Genomic DNA, 23116 nt, shown 5'->3' with positions numbered 1-23116 from the left:
CATCTGTGAAAGTTGCATGTTTCCCTGTTTCTTCTGGTGAGTTGGCTGCCAGGTCAGAAGTGGAGGCCCAGGTATCGAGGCCATGGGTGTGCTGTGGAGCCAGAGTTCCAGCCTAGGCACCTTCCACAGATGTGGCGGGTACCCAGTGGCACTGCAGTCACCTTGAAAGTTAGCTGGCTCCTGCTGGGTTGTGGGGCGTTTACCCACCACCCCCACAGTTCCCCAGAGTTTTCTTGAGTGCGAGCAGCAGGAAATATTAGATAGAAGGATTTATTGCGGAGAATCTTGCGGAGATAAACAGAAAATAAAGGATAGCCTCGAGAGGGCCTGGAACCTAGTCCAACGGGCCCCGACTGTCTCTGCCCCAGGGTTTTTATAGAGACGCCAAGGGGTGGAGCAAAAGACCTCCTCCCCCAGCACAGCCAAGTGCAGACCATCTCAGACACCTGCAGGCCCGTGGTCTAATCATCCTCTATGTGGACCTGCTGGGTAAAGCCACGAGGAACCCGAGAACGGGCTCCCACACTGGGTCCTACGGTCCATCCTGTTTGTTAGAGACAGGAGTGACCTGGTGGCGTCACACGTACCCTGGCCATGTCTAGTGGTGACTGCACCATTTGTTCAGCGCTAGCTGATGGAGTCTAATAGACAAGGAAGGAAGCAAGCATCTGGACCGACAGGTAATGAGAATGTGGCTGACCCTGAGGAGAGGCTTTGTGCTCACCTGAGGGCTGCACACCTTCCACTGGTCTGCAGGGAGCTTGTTGAGGAGTCAGAGGAGCCAGGAAAGGGATCTTTTTCGCTGTTTTCTTGGGTAGTCTCCCAAGCCTGCTGTTCAGGGAAGATTTGAGAGCATGGGCAGAAACCAGAATGCAGGAGCTAGCTGAGAAGAGTTGGATAGCTTGCACCCCAGCCCCTGAAACTGCCCACTGGCTCTGTGCAGGCTGCAAGGCCAAGGGTTTAAGGCCAGGCCCGCCCTTGTGAACTTGGCCATGGCTCTACCCTGAGCCTCTTTGAGATTTTGGGTACGGTGTGTGCTCCAAATGTCCCGTCTCCACGTGGAGCAGTTAAGAGGTAATGTGGTTAGGAGGGCTTTAGTGGGTCAACTTGAGAGTAGGCCTATTATAAAACCTGCTCTGCCTTAGATGAACCTTCTTGTCACACATGGGGACACAGTCATTACTACTACAGGTGGTAGTGACACAGAGTCGCTACCATCAAGACCCTCATTAGATTCTGCCTCTTAGTCTTGGACTTGACAGCTTCCAGAATTAATTCATTTTCTCTGTCGGTCTGTCTGTCTCTATTTCTCTCCGTCACTCTTTCTCTGTCTTTGTCTCTCTGGTTTTTTTAGACAGGGTTTCTCTATGTAGCCCTGGCTGTCCTGGAACTCGCTCGGTAAACTAGGCTGGCTTCAAAATCAAGAGACCCACCTGCCTGAAGTTAATTCTCTTTATATTGGATATTCTGTTCAAAATGACATGTGGCGTCCCCTTGCTCCAGGCCCAAGAGGGTCACAATTGAGTGGTGGTGATGGCACTCACATTCCATCCATGATGAACAGTGGCTTGGGGGTGGGGAGGCCGAGACAGGATTTGCTTAGAACAGTGTCCAACTCTAACAAGAGTGGGCCCAGTCTGGGTTCTGGTTGCTCCCCAGGAGCTACTCTGGGGTGATGGAATGGCGGGCCATACTCTGAAGTAAGCCTGAGCTAACCAGACACGCGAGCCCCCCAGTCTGTGCCTGGCAGCTGGAGGTGCCCAGCTCTCGGTAGGAATGGTCTTGGGCAAGGTGCTTCTCGACTTGGTCAGGATGGCTTCTCAGGACACAAGAGGAAGCAAATGCCCCCACCTGCTGTGTGCAGTCAAGGTCCTTTTCAAAGCCTGTGTCCTAAGCAGGTCTCAGCATTGTCTCCTCCAAACCTGAAGGGCATGCCTCCTTCAGACCTCACCATCTGGCCCCCAACAGAAAGACATCTGTAAAGCTCCGTCCTCTCAGGAAATGTCACTTTTGAAGTGAAATCAGATGGGCCAGCTCTGCATGTGTCACCAGGATGGGAAAGGGGCTGACAATATTTGAACAAAGAGAGGGTACCTTCACCCCTAAGCTGTGAGAGGCTGATGCCAGCCTGTTGTACTGTTCCCACTGCTCATCTGGTCCTGGCAATCCCAGAGCATGCTGGAATGACCAAGAGACACAGGGAGTGTGGATACTTGTGCTAGAAGGGGGCAGGACAGGTGACGGTCACGCTGGGAAAATGTAGGCTCATCTAAAGCCATTACAACCCAGCAGCTTGCGTGGGCCTGGAGAAGGGCATGGATCGATCTAGAAAGCCTTTTGCATCTGAGTATGTGACTTCGGGCTATAGGGAAAGGGGTTGCCTTGGATTCTGTAAACAACTGCTTAATCCCAGGCATTGTGCAAAAGGAACTTTCTGGTTTGCCAGCCCTGCATCTGCACAGGGGACTCCTGAGAAGAGAGGAACCCAGCTTAGTGGAGAGAGGCTGGAGTCTTAGTGTTTGCTTTTGGTGGCCCTGGGGGCGTCTGTGTTGGTAGAACGGTCTCAGATACCTGCTGCTCAGATACTGTCTTGTCTGCTGTCCCTGGGTGCACTGTTGATACACCCAGCCCTGGCGGCCCAAGGACTTTGCTTCCTCCTGTTCAGCTGCTAGTCGCAAGAGGCTGGCAGAGAAGCGGCTCCCATGATCTTGAGTAGCTGCCCTGGGGTAAGTGATCGCATACTCCTGTTGCTGTTGCTGTTTTAGGTCCTACAAAAATGTGTGTGTGGATGTGGGTAAGCATACCTGTGTGTAATCTGTCACTCTCCACTTTATTCCTTTGAGAGAGGGTCTCTTACTGAACCTGGAGATAGACTGGCAGCCAGCAAGCCACAGTGATCCTATCTCTGGCCCCCACAGTACTGACTAGGGTTACAGGGGTGCACACGGCTACACCCAGCTCTGACCCTTATGCTTCCACAGCAAGTGTCCCATCAAGCTGTTTCTAGCCCCAATAATATTTTTTAATGATTAATTATTCGTTTAAAAGTGTGTCTATTATATATAAGCCTAGAGGGCTAACCCCTCATTTAATCCTCCTAACACCTCTGCAGAGGAACTGATTGGAGCCAGATTGTAAGCACACCGGACTGTAGGTGGAGTGGTCAGACACTCCACACCTCTGATGCTCCACCTTCATAGGGTGGTACTGTGGCCGGCATCTCCTTCCTGTGGCCCCCAGAGGGCACTGTGGTACATATGTACAGCCCTCACTGCTGAGTCCCAGACTGAGACTCCAGCCACTCTGCCTGGCCTCTACCTTAGTAGAGCTAGGAAATGTGCCTTTCCTGGGACTGGTTCCTAGAGTCTGTGTCTTCCAACTAGAGTTCCAGGATGCTAACTAAACTTAGGTAGTCCCTTGGGTTCAGTTCCTAGTGATCTTACCAAGAAGTGGGGGTGGACTGTTTAGCTAAGAGTCTTAGCCCAGGCTGGCCTTGAACTCCTGATCGTGCCTACCAGGTGCTTCTCATCAGACCATGCAGTGTGGAGCTGGGACAGGTCTGCAAGCACTTAAGTAGCGTCCTCATGTCACCCTCCTTATGGAGGGGCCGGGGCCATAAGGTCAGTCCTGCAACTTTTCATCTGCCTCATTCCCAGGTGAAGAAATGGACCCGTCTAAGGACAGTCAGACTGAGCCCTGGGCAGGTGAGTGGATGGCTGTATGGCAGCTGTTGTAGGGTCCTTCTGCCCCGTAGCACAGACGCAGCTCTGGGTTCCCGCATGGTCCAATGGGACTCCTCTCCAGCTCTCAACTCTAGGCAATCTTCTTTTATCAGGAGCAGATGTCCAGGTCATTGTTAATGAGTGTTTATTGTTGATAAAACCATAGGACATTTACAGTGAGTGACAACATGAAGGTATAGTTACAGTATCATACAATATTACAGCAATAAAATACCACTCATTCTTTTGTACATCCAGCACAAGCAGCGAGTTGAAAATATTTTCCAGGATTGCAAGCCCCAGGGGCTTCTGATGAATAAATAGTTTCTAAGGTAGCTGTTCTTGATGCTGTCCCAACATCTGTCCATAAACAGGTCAGAGCATGGGAAGCCAAGACCGAGGGCAGGAGGGGAGGGACACCCCTTCCTTCTCTTCCACCAAGGCCCTGTCCTTCATGCCCAAGAGTCACAGATCCCAGGGAGAAGTGTGCTCTTGCACTCCAGTCCTGAGTGAAAGGAGCCTTGCCCTTGAGAGGCCACGAAAGCACTGCTGCCTGAGTGAGTCTCCAGACACTAGAACTCGGCGCGGGTTCTAGAGCCTGCCTCTTTACTTTGGCTGCCAGCTGTAGCAGCAAGAGCTGAGGTCCCGTGTTCCTGTACTGTACCCCATCATACCCTCAACTCAGAAGCGCTGAGCTCAGACTCCAAGTTAGTAGTCTTGCAGGGAGGGCCACTGGAGGCCCAGTCTTCGCAGACGGGCCACCCGCCCTTTCAAAGGCACAGCTTGGGGGACAGGATTTGGAAAGCCTTTTCTCTGTGTGGCATTTAGGAAAACATACCAGCTATTGCATTTAGTGGCCTGGGGCTCAGGATACATTCTCTACATTCGTGAGAATGCCCATGCTCCTCACAGCCCCAGCCAGGTAGATGGGTGGAGCTTGCTGCTGAGGAGAGGACACAGGGTAGCCCTCAAGGTGCAAACGGTGTCACACCCCCTTGCCAGTTACTGGCTGAGCAACAGAGAAGTGGGCTCTCTGCCCACCCAAGGATGAGTCAACACCACAGAGGGTTATCTGAGGGAAGAGCAGGACGTACCCCCATGAGCCTAGCTCCAAAGGGCCTATAGGCCTCCCTCTGCTGAGGGGTCACTGGTGGCTGTGTTCCTGGTCTTAGCAGACCTTCGCACACCCACAGATAGCAGTCACCCTCCACTCTGCCTCACACCCTGGAGGTGACGTAGACAGAATGCACTCGCTCAGCCAGGGTGCTCTGCAGATCCTGCAGTGGGTCCAGGCCCTGGACTTTGCTGCTCCGGCCATATATGAGCTGTCGGAAGGCATCCTGCTCCAGCAGGGCCTTCATGTGCTTGAGGAAGAAGCCCTCACAGAATAGGGCCAGCTCTGGGGCGTTGTGGATCTGTGGATGGGAGAGAAATGAGGCCCATGGTCTTCGTATACCTGCCCCAACCTTCAGAGGTCACCTACTCCCAACAGGGCTCAGCCTCAGCCTCGGGAGACGGCTTTGCCTGCCTCTGGAAGTCACCTTCCCTCCTGTGAGCATCTGGGAGTGCCTGGTTTAAGTCTCCTAGAGTCACCCGAGCACTAGTGAGTCCCTGGCCCTATCCTTTTCCTTATCTGTGGCACAGATGACAGCCTTATTGAACGGCTCCTTTCCTAAGTGTAGTGACCACGCACTGCCCAGCACAAGGCCACAGGAGTGTCACGGCAATGCACCAAAGCTGTGCTAATTCAACAAGTACCAAGCCCTGGCTTCGAGTGTGGCTCTGAGCATGGGTGGTGAGGTCCCTCTCAGGCAGTTTTGGAGTGAACATTCTGGGACAGGGAGGATAAAACCCAAGGAATCAACAGACAAGCCAGGTGATTGCAGATGGACAATAAAGGCTTTCTGAGGCCTAAGGACACCATCTGATGAAGACATGGCTGGCTGGTCTTGGGAAGTGCCCTACAGGAAGAGGGAAGAGCTGTCACAGGAGCCCTGGGGCAGGAACAGGCTGGCAAGGGAAATGAAGGAGAGATCTTGGGAGTCTTGTCTAGCTTGTTATGGTCTGGCTTCTGTTAGTCTGCAAGCAGCCAACAACCTTGGGCGGGCAGAAGTGGGGGCTGGATGATTTCCTACTTTTGAAGGAAGCAGGAGGTTTGCATGGGAAGACCGGATGTGGAGAAACCCGGAGGATGCTACTGCCCCAGACGGAAACAGGGTAGCAGAGGAGGAAGTGAAGTGGCGAGGTGGCTGATGTGCTCCCGAGGTAGGTGACCCAGATGTAAAGATGGTTCTGACCTGGGGCCTAAGCCAATGTCACCACACCAGTGACCAGAGACTCCAGCTGGAGCGTTAAGCTCCCTCAGCCCCTCCACCGCCCTTCGTGTCTGCTCACGTGCACTTCCCTGCAGAGTGGTGGAAGTGGCTGGGCATCCCCAGCCTTTACCTTGGCATATTTGTAGGTGTTGACTGCACTCTCCACGCTGAGGGTCTGGGAGCACAGGATCTCACAGTGTCTCTGCAGGGCATCCAGCTGGAACAGGTTGGCAGCTGACAGCAGCTAGGCAGGGGAAAGCAGACCTCTTGGTAATGAAGGCTTCCTCCTAAGCCCCAGGACCCAGCCCTCCTGCCAGACTAGTCTGAGAAGAGATGGCGGCCTAGTAATGCTTCTGCTCTTGGCCATCATGGTAGTAGCTGGGATGTGAGAGGTATAGGATGGGTGACCGATGTGGGCCGAGATTCCGACCTCAAAAGAGCTCTTGGGCTACAAGCTAGGGTATTTACCTACACGAGCCTGAGCTATGTGCTTTAGCCACTGGTGAGCAGGAGGTTCAGCCACGGTCTGCTCCTGGGCTGAACCATCCTGCTGAGTTGTACCTTTCTAACCACAGGCAAGGCCAAGAAAGCTGGGCTTGAGGGTGTGCCCAATCTCTGGTCTTCAGTAAGTGCCCTTACTTGGGCGATAGGTCCCCATATGTACCTGAGATCAGAAGGTCTGGAGGATTCTGGGCGCATACCCTGCTCTTACCTGCAGGATGTCAGCAGTGGGGATCTCCATGGACTCTGTTCCTCCATAGTAAAGGTACTGCATCAGCATCTGCAGTGGAAGCAGACCTGTGTGAATGCCGCCCGCGGGCTACCCGGGTGTGACCTGTGTGAACGCCACCGCCACCCGTGGGATGCCCTGCCATGATAATGAGCTTTTCCCTGTGCAAGCCCTATAGCCCAGGAGGGAAGGTGACTGGTCTCAAGTGACTCTGGGTTCTGATTCCACAGCAGGGTCCCCCCCCCCATGCAGTGTGCTCATTGCTTCTTCTGTACAACATTTACATATGAACCATGTGTGCTGGTACATGCCTATAATCCCAGCACTCAGGAAGTCTAGCTGGGAGGACTACTCAAGTTTGAGGCCCACCCTGGACCACACATCACCAGGCCAGTCTGGGACACCCCATCTCAAAGCAAAATAAAAGTATAAAATGCATTCTACATATGGCCAGGCATGTTGGTACAGGTCTGTAATCCAACACTGAAGGAGGATGGCAAGTTCAAGGCTAGTCTGGTCTACACACTAAGACTCCGTCTCAACTGCCAAACTAGCCTCTGTGGAGCTGAGGGGGTGAGTGTCCCAGGGACAACTGTCTAAGCAGGCCACATTCAGATACCTTGGCAGATCACTTTGCAGCCTGGCCGGGACCTGCCCGGGGCTCTCAGGAAGTGGGTGCTGGGATTCCACGGACAGGCCCAGGAGTGGGCAGCTATATTGAGTTCTGAGGTTTGTATCACAAATACCGCCATTACACTGGAACCTGGTGAGGTTCCCAGTTGGAAAGAGAAAAACAATTCTCTCTGGTTGGCTGAAGAAACAGCCCCAGCAAGGCGCTGGCAGGCGTGTGAGTAAACAAGGCTCCAGCCGGCACAGGCAGACTCTGTTAGGACCGGCCCTCGGGCTGGAGAGGCACCAGAGGGTCTAGGAGAAAGCCCGACAGCATGCCGGGGGCTCGGCCAGGGACTGGCTGACTCCCATCGGGAAGCCAGGCTCCCAGGGCTTCTGCAGCCCAAGCTGGAGCCTGCAAAAAGCCACCACACAGTGGCTCAGTCTGTCCCCGAGTGCTGTGTGTCTCCTCAGCCACCAGGACAACATCTCAGACCTGGATACGCTCCCTCAGTTGGGACAGAAGTGGGCCAGCAGTTCTGGGATGTAGCTCAGTGACAGAGTGCTTGTCTAGCAAGCAGAAGGCCCTAGGTTTCGTCTCCAGCACTACAAAAAGAAAATCTCAGTTTCTTATACTACTGAAAATGTTGGAATGCACACATTAAAGCATTTTTGATGTGCTGGAGTATATAATTAAAGTTAGATGGGCCCAGGGATCCATGGGACAAGGCAGGTAGGTGTCCTGGGCCAGATCTGAATAACTGGCTCACACGGGGTGAGGAGCTGAGGGTTAACGTTTCCAAGGCCCATGTGTGCCACTGTGTTGGGCCTACTGTCCCCATTTACCCCCATCAGGAGCTGCCAGCCTGTCCTGGCACAGGTGCCCTTCCTTGGCCCCAAGACTGAGCCCACACGCATCTCCCTACCTTCCCACCAATCCCTGCGGCTCTCTAGGGCCATCCTACATCTGAGCACAGCGCTCCCTCATGTGTCGGTCATCTGCACTTTTGAGCTACTTGGCCACACCAGCTTCTAGAGCTGTCCCTCCCCAGGGCTGAGAGAGAAGGGCTCTAGCACTCATGCCGGAAGCCCCAGGCCTCTCCCCCTGCCTCTAGACCCCCAGTCACTGAGTCCCAGGCCCCATCTCTTCTTCCCTCCATGTCCCACTACATTTCCATCTAGAAGCCGAGCTTTTTATCAAATTCCTTCTTTGCCTTAAGTGGCTCTGTCACTACCCATTGTGTTCCTTGACATCTGACTCCTCATCCACCCAGACGGGGACAGACCTCAGACTGTGCTGTGAGGCTGACGTGAGGAGCAGGTGAAATACTTTGAACCGGTCTAAGAAGTCTCTGGTGAGCTAGAGATTGTTCAGTGGGTAAGGGTGCCTGCTCCCAGGCCTCACACAGTGGAAGGAGCACGCCCCTGCATACAGTGGCATGCCTTCCCTCTGGACCCCACAAAAATAATTTAAAAATGCAGTGTCCGTGCTCAGTGCCCCCCTCCCTGGAGCCCCGTGTCCTGGGGCTGAAGTTCCGGACTCCACGCTCTGGCTCTGGGACACTCTACGTCCTGTTAACTGGTTGTTGATACCACAGCCTGGCTGTCACTTTTCCAGGAAGTGCCTTCCCTTGTCCTACACTCGCTGACAACAGTCACAGCCCTGTTTCCCCGAGGGTGGCCCCGTCTTACTTCCTCCGTCCTGGACTGGCTATGGCAAAGCAGTGACTAAGAGGAAGGATTGCATTTGGGGAGGCTCTGAGGACCTCACACTGTAGTCCACTCTAGCCTCAAGCGTGTGAGCCTCCTGCTTCAGCCTCTGAGGGCTGGAGGGCTGGGTTGGAAGTGCTTGCCACCACACCTGGCCTTAAGGACGGTGGCACGGAGGGCGAGGGGCTGTAGATGGTGGCTCTGTGTACTTAGTGATGGTGGTAGGGATTCTGTGATCCTTCCCGTGAGATCTTAATCTGCCCAGGCAAAGGCAGGGCCCAGGACTACCTATCTGAGGCCTCTGTGCCTCTGTGTGGTCATTGCCTTGAAGGGGATCTACGGGCCCGAGTACCAACTCCCCCAAACATATACACCTGGGGGCCGGCAAGCCCCATTTTCTGGAAAGTGCCTCTTCGCTCCAGACCCCCCTCATGTGCTACAAATGGCGTCCAAAGGCCGACTGGCTCCCCATGCTCTTCCTATCTGGCCGGCAGGACTGGAGTGGACTCTTGGGGAGCAGGGTAGCCTGCACCTTCACTGCCTACTGGCCCGGGCCACTGCATTTCCAGTGAGCTTTCAGCAGCTCACTACAGAATGGGGCCTGCACACCTCCTTTATGTCTATGTGCAGGCCGCCTGGCCCCACGGTGGGTCAGTTTGGCTCAGGGCAAGACTGGCTGGCTGCCTTGTGATCTCTGACTTGGTAAATCACACAGGCCTAGAGGACAGAGCGACCAGATGGACAAGGCCCAGGATGGGCTGTGCAGAGGGACTTCCAGTGAGATACAACTCTTGAGGCCCACATACCTGGAAGATGTGGTACTTGATGTCGCTGATCTCAATGGTTTTGCTGCTGTCCCCATCCTGCTCGGATTTATTGGTCATTAAGGTCTTGAACCTGGAACAAGGTGAGAAGGTGGGGCTTAAACGTGGCCTGATCCCCTGTTGTGCCGACAGCACCGCCATTTGAGCAGCTTCTGGGAGACGGGACACTACAAATGACTGTCCTGTTCCCAAGCTAACGTTTGGCAGGTGACATTTTACATGATCCTGGGCTGACAGCTGGGCCCAGCTCTGTCTCGACCACCAGTCCCTGCACAGTGATCTGAAGCTGTGGGGGGAACGCTGGCCCTTTACTCCAGAATACTTCTGTATCCTAACTGTCAGCTGCAGTAACGGGGCAGAAAGCAGCCCTCAAAACTCCCCTTGCATGCTGGACTCTGCTCCTGCTGCAACCAGTCCAGCCCACACTGTACTCCGGGGGCTGCTGGGGGCTCCATTACCACGGGGCAGAGGCTATAATGTCCCCTTGGTCCCTTTTCTCCAGTATGCCTGTCACCTGGTGTAGCTTTCTTCCAAAGCAGATGCAATAAGGTTCGGAAGTATACAAAGCAGTTCTGAGGAAGCTCCCGAAACTTACAAAATTTACATTGTCCCCCTAAGGTTCCATAAGCAGCAATGGCCCCTGGGAAGAAGAGACTGGGCAAGTTAGGCCCGGAACTTCAGAGATGCAGCTTTCATGCTGGGGCTGACTCTAGGACATCATCTCCTTTAAGTACTGGCCCCCCCCCCAACAAAAACAAAAAAACAAAAAACCCTCACTGGTTTTCTAAGTTAGACTTCGGTCTGGGGTGGACACATGCTTGTTTACATCTCCCCGGAAGACTCACACAACACACCTCAATGCTGACAGACCTGTACTGTGTCCCTGGGGCCAGCGCTGCTCCCCAGGCTGCCTACCTGTTGGACGCTGTCACCAAAAGGACTTTGTGTGCGTAGAACAGCTTCCCTTCCACCAGGAAGGTCACATCTGACATCTCCTTGTTGTTCAGAAAGTGAGGATCTGTGGATGGGAAGACAAAGAGGGTGGCGGGGTGTCCATCTCCGGGGTTTCTGAGAGGGCTGGGGGGCGGGGCAGAGGACACAGAGGGAGAACTAGAGAAACTGAGGCTAGGGCCTTGGCCCTTGGGAACAGAAAAGGAGGCAAAAGCGATGGGGAGAAAGGGAAGAGGAGCGCACGGGGACAAGCCCGAGGGGATGGGCCCACACCTAGCCTGGCTGGCAGGGTCTTCCGGATCTCCGGGATGCTGGGGATGGGGCTGCTGCCATAGCAGTGTGTGAAGATGGCGGCCAGCTGCTGGAGGACAGAGTCGTTCTGCGGGGAGACGTGGAAAGGACTGTCAGCACATACACGTGGCTGGCTGCCTGTGGCTACATCAGGCTTGTTTCAAAACTCCAGGCTGGGATCAGAGCTGCTGCTGTTTGATCCTGCCGGATCTGACTTGGCCAGAAAGGACTGTCACTTCATCTGCGATCTCCCAAATGGCTCTGGCTGGGCTCCAGCCCAGACCGCCATGGCCTCTGCCCGCTGGCAGCCACGCAGTGCAACTTTGGGTATTGAGGAGGTGTTTGTCCACGTGCCTGGGGCTGTCTGTGCATGGAAGTTTCTATGACCACCCCAGGATCGGGGACCCGGGACTCTCTGAGCCCCAGGCCCAGGCTGCTGGGCCCCACTCACTTTGCTGCTCTTGAGGATGTCAAACAGGAGCTGCAAGCCCTCCGTCGCCAGCTCCTCGTTGTACTCCTCCTCCTTGATGGAGCTGAAATCCCTCAGGAGGCCCTGCACCACCGAGTACCGTGACTGTGAGAAAGAGGTCCGCAGAGACTCTATCCAGATGTGCAGCTTCCAGGGGACACCTGGCCCGAGAGAAGGGCAGCTGTCATTCCCTTCCAGTAAAGCAGAGCTTGTAGACCACACCTGTCCCAGGGTGGGCTCTGCCTCCATGGCCCATGACGTGGGAACCCCTGCCCCACTGAGTGCTGCATGCCCCTCAGCTGAGCTTGGTATACAAAGCTTGGACTTCCTGTTAGGTCCAGCTGGCAGGGCACAGGATGCTTTGGCTTTTCATCAGATGACATGGAGGAAGGCCCTCAGCCAAGTTCAGGGCCTATTGGTTGTTGGCCCCTAGAATTTATTTGCTGAGAAGAACCCGTTCGGGAGGGATGACCAGATAGACCCAGAAAATACGCAGGGCACTCAAGGACACAACTCTCCCCTCCAGTACAGAGCCAGAAATGGACTGGGTCCCATCGTGGAGGAGTTCACAGCAGTTAGCTCATTGTATATCTGTGCACAGTAGGGCATGAGTGTTTACTGAAGTTCCCTGGACTGAGTCTGGGGCCAACTTAAAACTAGTGTGTTAAATGTATCACAAAACCAGTTACATCCCAATGATGCCTCTGGGGCTGCCTGAGCTTTGACGGCCAGGCCCTAGGGCAGTAGTTCTCAACCTGTGGATCACTGCTCCTTTGGGGCCGAACGACCCTTCCACAGGGGTCGCCTAAGACCATCAGAAAGCACAGACATTATATTACAGTTCATAACAGTAGCAAAATCACAGTTATGAAGCAGCAAAAAAAATGATTTTACGGTTCGGGTCACCACGACCTGAGGAACTGTATTAAAGGGTCGCAGCTGTAGGAAGGCTGAGAACACTGCTCTAGGGGTTTGTGCATCTGGCCCCATGATAACACTGCCACGCCTGGAGCTCTAGCTGACAACATCCTATTCTTAGATGAGGGTCATCAGCACAAACCCACAGGGAGGTGGGAAGTGAGACCTGGAGAGATCATGTGGTGTACAGCTAACAGGATCTGGTTCAAGTCCATCCAGCTGACGAGCCTCCCTGGAGGACACAAGCCCACAGGTTCAGATCCCAGGAGTAGAAAGCTGGCTGAGCAACCAGACACACTGACATCTTTGTAATCTTCAGGGTCCTAACAGGACTTCTGAAGTTCCATCAGAAAGGAGAGCGGGTCCGCGCATCGACGGGGACCCCGAGAGCAGTGGAGTGACCTTTCCCGTGTGCACAGCCTCACCCAGTGCCCTCAGCTCCATGGTGATGTCCACATAGCCATGCTCGGCGCTGTAGTACATGGCCTCCTGCAGGGCCTTGGTGCGGGTCCGGCTGAGCCTCACGGGCCCCTCACTGCTGCCCTGGCTCGATGTGTCACTGTCTTCCACACCCTCAGCCAGGATCTCTTCCAGGGACAGCACATCGGCTTTGGCCTGCTGTGGCTGAGTCAGGAGCTTCCGCAGGACATTCCTGTGGCCAAGAGATAGCAAGATGAGCCCCAGGCTCCCCAAGATGGATGGACAGTGCCCGCCTGAGCTACAGGCTAGAGCCCTGTGGTTACGGTGGGTTACTTCGGGGCAGCCGAGGGCTCTCAGCATTCCCCACTCCCGGGCGTGGAGAGGCCAAGGACCCTACCTTGCTTCTGTCCTGGAATGACTGAAGAGTCAGCTCTGCACTTGGCTGTATGATCTCAGGCTCTTCTACCTCTCTGAGCCCTAACTGCCTTGCCACCTTAAGAGAGGGTGCCAGGGTCACCCTCTCCTGGGGCTGGTGCCAGTCTGATGTAAAGGTACCAGATGCACCCAGAACACGGTACAGCAGCCCCTCCTCAGCAACCTACCCCACAATGACCAAGCCTATCAACCCCTGCTGCTCCTCTCCTGTGCATGAATGGGGAGGGCGTGGGTCTGGAAAAGGTGCAGGGGCAGGCACTGTGGGGGAGGGCGTGGCAGGGGCACAAGTCTAGTAGTGGTGAGAAGACACCCTAACCTGCACGTTGGCATCTTGCCCACCAATCCTCCTTTCCTGTCTCCTCCTCTGCCCTCCAGTGACGTCTCCCCTTGGTCCCCTCCATGTCCCATCCCCATTACTCTGTAATGGCTCTGGTTTCAGCCTGCTGTTGCCAGTCACAAGGCCAGGCAGGCCTGCCATCTGTCCCAGGAGCGACCAGCAGCCTCTTCACGGCTGGCCCATGCTCTGAGTGGAAACCCTAGGGATATTCTGGGCCACACAGGTGTTAGAAAGTGAGCACCAGCTTCACAGAGGAGTGTGGTCCTGAGTGGCCCCGGCAGCTACAGGAGTCACTGCTTGGCTAAAAAAGGGGTGGGCTGCCCCAGTATGGGAGGTGCAGGTCCCGGTCAGTGCCAGTGCATCAGGACCCAGCAACTCATCCGGTGTTTCCAGGTTTCCAAAGCCTTGGGCATCATCCTGGTTGACATCGGAAAGGTCACCAGCCTGGCTCTTCTGCAGCCTCTGGAAGCCCAGGCTCCTGCAAGCCTGTCTCATGTTCCCGGTTCCTTTGGGCAGGCATCCCCCAGTTTGTACCTGTGGCCATGCGCAGCCGAGTGGCTGAAGCAGTTCATCTCCTCGTGGAGGGAAGAGGCCATGCCATTGGCTTCCAGCATGCTGAGGAGGGGGTCAGCGCCCCGGCTCAGCAGCAGGCTGACCAGCTCATAGTTTCCTGAAAGACAGTGACGAGTTTGATGGGCTAGTATCTGAGTAGGGAAACCAAGATGGCGGCAGACGGGGTCTCCAAGATCTGGTCCTCGGAATGTGTGGTGATGGTGGGGGGCACAGTCACAATCAGGGACGATAAGGATGCAAGTGGAGGTCAGAGAAGGTGGCTGTGTCCTACCACAGGACCCTGCCTAGGGCCTCAGGAGGGGAATGCTCCCTGCCCTACTGGACCCTGTGCTCAGCAAAAACACTGGGATATAGAGGGAAGGAACCCCTCCCAGTAGCCTAGAAGGAGCGACCTTAAGGGTTCCCAGAGGTAGCACTAACCCAGTGACCAGCCAGGGTGACAAGGCTAGAACATTAGTGATGTGAGAACTTGTCGGTCGGTTGGGAAGGCAGTGCACCTACCAGCTGCAGAGGCCAGCTGCAGGGGTGTCTCGGCATAGCTGTCCTCCCCACTGTTCACGGCCGAGCCCTCCACGTTTGCACCAGCATCCAGCAGCAGCTGTCAGGGACAGGAAGAAGGCGCTACTGAGCACAGCAGCGTGCCTGGGGAGGAGGGAGTGCTGGGGGGGGGGGGGCAGGACCTGCAAGTCTCCAAATACCTGACCAAAAAATGGCTCACACTGGAGTCGTGGGATGCCTGGTCACCCTCAGGGAGCAATCTGCATTTCTATAACCGTCATTTCCACTCATGTGGCCATGCATCAAAGCCCCTAAACAGTGACGACCTTCAACTCTTTTTTTTTCAATACTTTCCCATCAATCAGCTTCAGGGACCTTCTGGAGAACTCACATAGATCAGCAGGACAGGGAAGTGTCACCTGATATCCCTAGAGGGACCCGAGGTCCTGAACAGTAGCTGGTACAGAAAGCATGGGGTACAGCACTGGCCACTGCCTAGAGTGGCTTGAGCCTCAGTCTTCCGGATCTACAAAGTGGGTTGAGGACTGCCTGGCAGCATCGCTGAGATGAAATCCTACAATGCCCAGCCCACTGAGGACTCAGAACCAGCAGCCTGGGGGCTCCGTTCTGGAGAGGCTCAGCAGCTCCCCAGGCTGGCAAGCGGTGAGGAGGAGCAGAACGCTGCAGGCTGGCCAGGAGTCTAAGTGGCCTCATTCTAGCAAGGACAGCTTTGCCAGGGGTCAGATGAGGCAGGGTTATCTGTTCCCAAAGGGTCTGCCTTAGGGCAGGGGTGTTGCCTGCATTCTGCTGTAGAGGAGGCTTGCTTCAGACAACCCCAGGCTCCTGGAGACACACACCTCAAGTCTCTGAGCACCCCTCCCTGTCAAACAGATTTGAGGAGCCCAGGTGAGCTCCAAGCTCCCCTGCAGGGCGTGGGCACAGGGAAGGTCTGTATCTGCTGGAGACTTGTCCGTCAGAAACCAGATGTGCTTGCTGCTGGGGCAAGGCAGTGGGGGTGGAGGCCTGCCGGATGAAACTGGGCACCGGGCCAGCTCAGGGCACAACCCACAGGCTAAGCCTAGACTGAGGCTGCAGCTCTGGGAAGGCAGTGACTACAAAGCAGACTGGGTGTAGTAGCCAACCGTCACCTCCAGAGTGTTGGCTGCATGCCAGGCTCTGCTGACGACCGCAGGTAAGCCTGACGGCACTACCCACGAGGCCTCGCATCCTGGAAGGGAAGGAGGGAGTGGTGCCCTCCCCAGGGGGCAGCTCTGTGACGTCCTGCAGACCTTTACTGACCAGAGGTCCTGTGAGCTGAGTGTCAGGTCACTGGTACCTCTTCTGCCCACAGCTTGTGCTTCTAGAACCATCGCCTCACTGTGATGCCAGCCACAGCAGCCAAGGTGGGCAACAATGAAGCTTCGCTTGACACTCGACCTGTGCCATCAGTGTCCTTGACACAGGACACTATCTCAGGAACTGGGAGATGGGGAGGGGCAGGACTGAAGGACACCATGACGCAGAGCCAGCTCTGAGGGAAGAGCATGTGGCCCGAAGAGGGTTGGAAGTGTGAAACTGAGCAGACTGAAGTCCAGGTCTTTCGGGACTCCCTGGGAGAGACACCGCTTGGGTCTGGATCTCCTCTTCCAATTCTACAGGTGTCCTTACACTAACCAAGGCAAACCAGGCGAGCTTTATTGGTCAGGTGGACGGACCCTGGCCTGGAGCAGTGTCTCTGGCCAGGGCTGAGTATGGGGCCCAGGCCAACCAGGGAGCCGAAGGCCATGCTGCAGTTCCTAGGAGCTCACCTGCACTACAGAGATGTGTCCATGCAGCACTGCAAATGTCAGTGAGGTCCAGTGCCTGCTGTCCGGGTGGATGGAAGGATGCCTGGGAGAGTTGCTTGGAACCTGAAAAATACAACAAACCATCACTGTTTCCTAGACAGGTGACATCCCAGAGCAGATGACACAGGTACCTTAGCTTACGGGGTACATCGTGAGGACAGTGAAGTTAACCGACGTGTATCTACATTTGCTTGGTAATGTCTGCTGAGAGCACTCGTGTGGGCAAGGTTCAAAAGAAAAGGGTAAGTGTCCATCTAGTGATGTCTACCGTCAGCAGAAGACAGCGGGGAGCACTTTAGGTGTTAGAAGGAGACAGGGACAGTCAGGGATTAGAGGACAAGGGCTGTGAAAATGGAGTAATGGGCATTGTCTCCACTCAGCTCCTTCAGCCCACATCTAGAGGAAAGTGCTCTCTGCTCTGACCACCATCTTTCGTGGCTTGTTTTTAAACAGGGTTTCCCTATGTACCACAGGCTGGCATCAACGTGGGACTTCCTTCTATAGTCTTCAGAGTGCTGGGGTTACAGGCATGTGCCACCACGCCTGGCTCTTTTCTGTGGTCATGGTGCCCATTTCTAGGCTAATGAAACACACCTACTGAGTATGTCTAAAAATACCACACCCAGCCTGGCTGCAGGGGTTTCTTTTTACCTGTATATCTAAGTTTGCTCCAGCATCAATTAGCATCTGGACCATGGCTTCATCCCCAGCAGCACAGGCATACATCAGCGGCGTCATACCCTGTAAATAAAAGGCAGATGCTGAATCCCCAGAGACAGAACACAGAGTCACATATCCCACAGGTCTCTGCCCAGCTGCTCCTCAGGGGCTGTCCTGGGCCTTGTGCATCTTAAGCTCCGAAGGCTAAGTGGGGGAGGGGGGGGGTGATTTCCACAAGCACCATGGACAGCATAGGGGTGAACTATATGGCCACATTGTGGGCACTGCAGCCAGATTCCAGGCCCAACGTGTTCTCTCTGCCTCAGTTTCTCCATCTTAGAGTTAAACAGTGTGTGCCTCAGCTGGTTGCAGAAGGATATTAGCATACACAAAGTGCACACAGACTGAGAGCTAATTAACAGTGGCCGTTATACTGCACACAACAGGCCAGTGCCTGGACTTACTATAGGAAGTCAGTCCACTGTACAATATCTCATTTAATCACTGTGCTGTTTCTATGGCAGTGTGTGTGTGTGGGGTGTCTACAACTGTTATCCTCACTGTATGCACGTGGGGCAGAAAAGAGGAGTTAATTGTCCAAGGTCCTATAACAAACAAGAACCGGAACTTGGACAGAACCCAGGTCTACATGAATTGTTAAAGCTTGTGCTCAGCGGAGTCTCTGTGAAGATGTGTTTGACCATATCTTGAGCCAATGAGCACTCCAGAGCACACTGCGAGCTGTATCCATCCCCTCACTATATCTGTGGGCAGTCAGCACAGTTAGCAGGGCTGGGAGTACGACGGCAGAGAGAGCAGTGGAAAGTGCATTCCACAGCTGGATCCTGGCAAGCATTTGCCTGGTGCTCTGTGATATTATTTATTAGGTTATTTGTGTGGAGGGAAGATCGTCTTCGCTCATAAATCCTTGTCTAGTTCCTGGAGATAAGGAAATGGCTTGAGATTAATCACGGGCGAGCGGACTGTTTACCTATGCATCTGTCTCTAAATGCCAAGGTTCAGGGAGCGACAGTGCTGAGCATCTACAGAAGACAGCGGCAGCGTGATGGGACTCTGGCTTTGCTCCACACTCACACACGCGCACGCGCACACACACACACACACACTCACACACACAAAGTACACAATGATTTTTTTCTCCATACATCTGTACACATTCAGAGCATAAGCCAGGCCAGGAGCCGGAGAAGGGAGACTGCTTTTCTGTGCTGTTGTTATCCTCACTCGGACACACAGACAGGCTGAAGACCAGATTTCAGGGCTGATCACCATTGTTTTGACGTCAATGTAACAACAGTAATAATCATATTAACAGGAACCACAGTGAATATTTACTAACACTGAGGGTGCCAGATGGAAAATTCTCCTAACTGCTGCTACAATCAGGCCCTGCTACTCCACCTTAGAGGTGAGGAAAGCAAGGTCCCTCTGGTGGCAGGGTAACTTGTCAAGATACCTCAGCTGTGACATGATAGACTAAAGGCACAGCAATCTAAAGCTTAAGCGTCTGGCCTTCAACACTGCATTCCCTGAGGAAGCAACACCAGGAGGAAGGCTCCACACTTCCTGCACGGGACCAACATCAGCCTCACAGTTCCCTCTGCGCTACTGACACTCCTCTCTGTGGCGCCTCAGTCCCAGCCCCGCCACCCTTGCTAACAACGCCTCACCAGCTTCCCTGGGTCTGACTTTTCTGTTCTTCCTGCTGCACCCAACCCCGCTCTCCCCTCAGCTCAGTCTCAGCCCCACACAGCACTCCAGGCCTCATGCCTCACCTGCCGCTCAAGTCTGTGTTGTATTGTCATTTCACACGACACAGGGCTTGACCCTCCACAGTAATCTGACCGTCCCCAGGCTTCTGACCACAAGCCACACAGTGCCACTTGGAACACTGCAACTGATCCCAAACAGCGTCACATAAACATTCCATAGTGGGCATGAGCTGGAGGCTGATTCCTTACAACGGTGGTTCTCAACCTTCCTGAAGCTACGACCCTTTACTACAGTTCCTCAGGTTGTGGTGACCCCCCAACCATAAAATTATTTCACTGCTACTTCATAACTGTATTTTTGCTACTGTTATGAATCGTAATATAAATATCTGATATGGGACCTGGGGTCATGACCCACAGGTTGAGAACCACTGTTGCAGAGTCTTCTGCCTCTGCTGGTGTCTCACTTGTCTCTTCTGTAAGTCAGAAATCACCCCCAGTACTTCCCGCCCTTTCTCCTTATTTTGCTCTTTGGTACTTCTCGTCAACGTGCTCTTTATTTTATGTTTGTCATTCCCCTCCCTTTTCTTTTTTCTTTTGGTGCTGGAGACTGAACCAAGGGCCTTGAACATGTTAGGAAACACCCTACTACTGAGCTACATCCTCAGCCTTCACTTTGGTCGCAACAAGAACTCACTTAGTAGTCGAGACTGGCCTTCAATTCACGACGTAGCCTAAGCTGGCCTTGAACTCACGATCACCCTGACACAGCTTGCTGAGTGCTGTGACTCCAGTCACAGCATCACTCCTGGCTTAGGTGCTTGTTTCTTACTCTCTCTCACCAGGGTCACCCCATGGAGACAAGGTTTCTCTGGGGCTAGTGAGTGGCCAGCACACAATTCCCACTGGCATGCCAGTGATTACAGATCACAGCTTGCTACCAAGCTCTCTCCAACCGGACTCGTCCTCAACCCTGCCTCATCTAGGACAGTTGCTTTGCTAGCCCTCCAGCCAGGGAGACAGAATCCACACTGCCCAGGTTGTCCAGGAGAGATGGGGATGCCCAGGCTAGCCTTCTGTCGGGAGCCTGAAGCTCAGAACTGAGCAAGCCTCAGTCAGGTTCAGAATGCAGGGTCTATGACTATTCCTGCCCCCTCTAGCAATTGTCAGTTCAGAGTCGGTCTCTAAGCCTGGCCTGGAAGAGTTCACAGGAGGTACCTGGTCATCCATTGTGTTCACCCCATCTGGGCCCAGGGCTTCGATGGCCTGGCTGATGAGGTCTGTTCTCCCACAGTTGAGCATGCGGAAGCCCAGGTCCTGGTTGAATCTCTCAGTAGCAGCTCGAGCATCCAGTCTCCGGAAGGAACTGAAGCAGCACTCGGGTCTGCCCAGGGGAGACCAGGGGGTGTGTGAGTATGACGGTGACACGAGGCACAGCTGGGCCTGGCTGGCATGGGGAACAGGATGGCTGGGTGGGACACTGCAGTGTGCACAGGTCAGCCATGATTGGCCTTGCTCTGTTCTTGTCCCAGAGCAGTGGTTCTCAACCTTCCTAATGCTGTGGCCCTTTCATACAATTCTTCACACTGTGATGACCTCCAACCATAAAATTATTTTCATTGCTACTTTGTAACCGTAATTTTGCTACTGTTATGAACTATAATGTAAATATCTTTGGAGACAGAAGTTTTGTCAATGGGGTCATGACCCATAGGTTGAGAACCCCTGCCCTAGAGCATGCAAATCTTGGTTTCCCTACACATGGGTTAAGGCAATGGACTGGGCACTGGAGACCTGTTAATTGTCAGGGAACAAACTGTCAGGTCAAAATAACCTATCAAGGGACCCCACTGAGGAGGAGGAGGAAGCTCATCACAGGCCAGTGCCTAGGCCTGAGCACTTGGCCACTGCATGGTCCTTGCACAAAGCAGGCTGACCTTCAGCCCATGAAGTGGGCATTGTGGTCAAGGTCTAGCTTTTCCCTCTGTGTCTCTTCAGGTTGCTTAGTAAGAGCACAAATACCAAAGAGGAGGCATGAAGAGGCTTAGAATCCCATGAACAATCAACCCAATCCACTAAGGACCATCACAGCTACAACCTGTGTCTACACAGGGCACACAAGAGTCATCTAAAAGCGCCTGCCTGGGTCCTTCAGTGAGGTCAACATGTCTAGAGCATGGTTTGGGCACAGTCGGAAAACAGAAATGTGAGGCACTCCTCAGGCCAGGGATGGCCATCAGGAGCTCCCCCAAGAAGAGTTTCTGCAGCAGACCTGTCTACAGGATGGGGTACTGTGGGAAAGCATAAAGGGCACCAGTTTGGGGACCAGATGAACCTGGTCTCAAACTTAGGCACCTCCGTGGGCAAGCTGCTGTTCCTCCCTGACCTGCAGGCTCGTCATCTGTTGGAGCCCTCTTTAAAGCTGTCATGACGACCAAGACAGCAGACATAAAGCAGAAGACCTCAGCACAGGGTTTGACACGAGGCAACCACAGTGAACTGAGGAACAGAGGAAAGAGCCTCGCCATTCACGACCCCAGACTCGCACTGTGTGTGCTCTCCAGCCCAGATTCTAAGCTGTGTCTGTCCTGGTAGCACACTAGTGGATGCGGAAGACACATCCTGAAAGCAGCCAAGGCCTAGAACACATCTGGTCCCACACTTGGCCGTGTTGCCGTGGTGTTTGTGGAGGACACTTAGTGCAGCTCAGGTGCCCTACAGCCTTGCTCTTCAGTGCCCACCCAGCCACTAGAAGAAGAAAGGGACAGAGGGGTGTTGGAGAGTTGGGACATGGATGTTGTAACCCCTTCTCCCCGGCTCCATACTTGAGTTGGCGGGGCTCACAGTCCAGGCCTGGTAGCAGCAGCCGGGCTGCCTGCCGGATATCGCCACTGTCGACGGTGAGGCTGCGGCGGTGTTCTGCGTAGGTGATTGCCACTCGCATCCACTCCATCAGTGGTGGCAGCAGCATGAAGGGCCTGTGAGGCAGGAGAGAGAGGTCAGGTTTGGGTGTAGTGCTCCATGTACACAGAAGGGGTCCCTCAGCACATGGTCTCAGAAAGTAGGCACAAAGGCCGGCCACTCCAGAATTGCCGGGCTGTCTTCAGCCATCAGGAGACTCGGTCTTTGTGACCATAGAGACCCTAGTTTGTCCTTGCATTCTATGGCAACCCTGTCATGGTCAGGAGAAATTTCCATCATGGAACTTGGCAGAAACTGAGGGCTCTTCAGTGGCCAATGAAAGATGCTCACCAACATGTGTAATTAAGATGCTTGCCCATGCCAAGAATTCATCTGAGCATCAGCTTTCCTATCTGCAGAAGGAGGAACCCAGCTGGACCCAGCAACAGACCCAGGCTCTCAGCCCAGCTGTACAACAGTAGCTGTCACTTATTACCCAGACAGCACTCCCACATCTGTTCACCACTAGCATGCCCAATCACCATCTTGGGTCTCTAAGAAGTCAGCAAGGTTGTCAAACTTTCTTCCTTGAGGACAAAAGTTATATTCAAACCCCTAACAAACCCCTAACCAGACTAGCCAGACATGAGCTTGAAGGTGGTTCTTTGGGAGAAGTTACTCTGATGTTCCAGATCTTTCCCTATAGAAATACATGTGGGTTTGGGCAATTTAACTGGTCTGTTGAATGTATGGGTATGAGGAAGACAGAGATCAATAAAGTCTCATTGTTCTTGGTCTCCAGAGCAGGCCACAGCTGCCCAGCAGGGTTTGAGAGTCACCTGCTGTGGTGGTTTGAATATAATTGACCCCCATAATCTCATAAGGAGTGGCACTATCAGGAGGTGTGGCCTTGTTGGAGGAATTGTGTCACGGTGGGGGCAGCTTTGAGGTTTCCTATGCTCAGGATACCACCTACTGTCTTAGTTGACTTTCTGTTGCTTGCAAGATATGACTCTCAGCTACTTCTCCAGCACCATGTCTGCCTGCACGCCACCATGCTCCCCACCATGATGATAATGGACTGAACCTCTGAAACTGTAAGCGAGCCACCCCAATTAAATGTTTTCTTTATAAGACCATGCTGTGGTCATAGTGTCTCTTCACAGCAATAGA

The 23116-nt window shown here is 53.9% G+C and overlaps 1 protein-coding gene across 1 annotated transcript in view; it reads right to left on the bottom strand.

Annotated features, from left to right (window-relative positions):
• Window positions 1–3850: 3850 nt before the first annotated feature.
• The window catches only part of Abtb2 (ankyrin repeat and BTB domain containing 2), a 165660-nt gene continuing 146394 nt past the window's right edge, over window positions 3851–23116 (bottom strand). Inside the window, exons 4-17 of the mRNA XM_059261018.1 lie at window positions 21868–22020; window positions 20261–20426; window positions 17301–17390; window positions 16611–16712; window positions 14806–14902; window positions 14266–14401; window positions 12965–13191; window positions 11604–11782; window positions 11135–11240; window positions 10826–10928; window positions 9893–9983; window positions 6750–6818; window positions 6168–6281; window positions 3851–5137 (exon numbers count right to left, since the gene is read on the bottom strand). Of these exons, the coding sequence (XP_059117001.1) occupies window positions 4940–5137; window positions 6168–6281; window positions 6750–6818; window positions 9893–9983; window positions 10826–10928; window positions 11135–11240; window positions 11604–11782; window positions 12965–13191; window positions 14266–14401; window positions 14806–14902; window positions 16611–16712; window positions 17301–17390; window positions 20261–20426; window positions 21868–22020 (1831 nt within the window). The 3' untranslated portion in view covers window positions 3851–4939. The remainder of the gene's footprint in view (window positions 5138–6167; window positions 6282–6749; window positions 6819–9892; window positions 9984–10825; window positions 10929–11134; window positions 11241–11603; window positions 11783–12964; window positions 13192–14265; window positions 14402–14805; window positions 14903–16610; window positions 16713–17300; window positions 17391–20260; window positions 20427–21867; window positions 22021–23116) is intronic.

Source organism: Peromyscus eremicus, chromosome 4 (assembly GCF_949786415.1).
Source record: "Peromyscus eremicus chromosome 4, PerEre_H2_v1, whole genome shotgun sequence".
Lineage (NCBI taxonomy): Eukaryota > Metazoa > Chordata > Mammalia > Rodentia > Cricetidae > Peromyscus > Peromyscus eremicus.
This window is presented reverse-complemented; position numbering and strand designations above follow the sequence as displayed.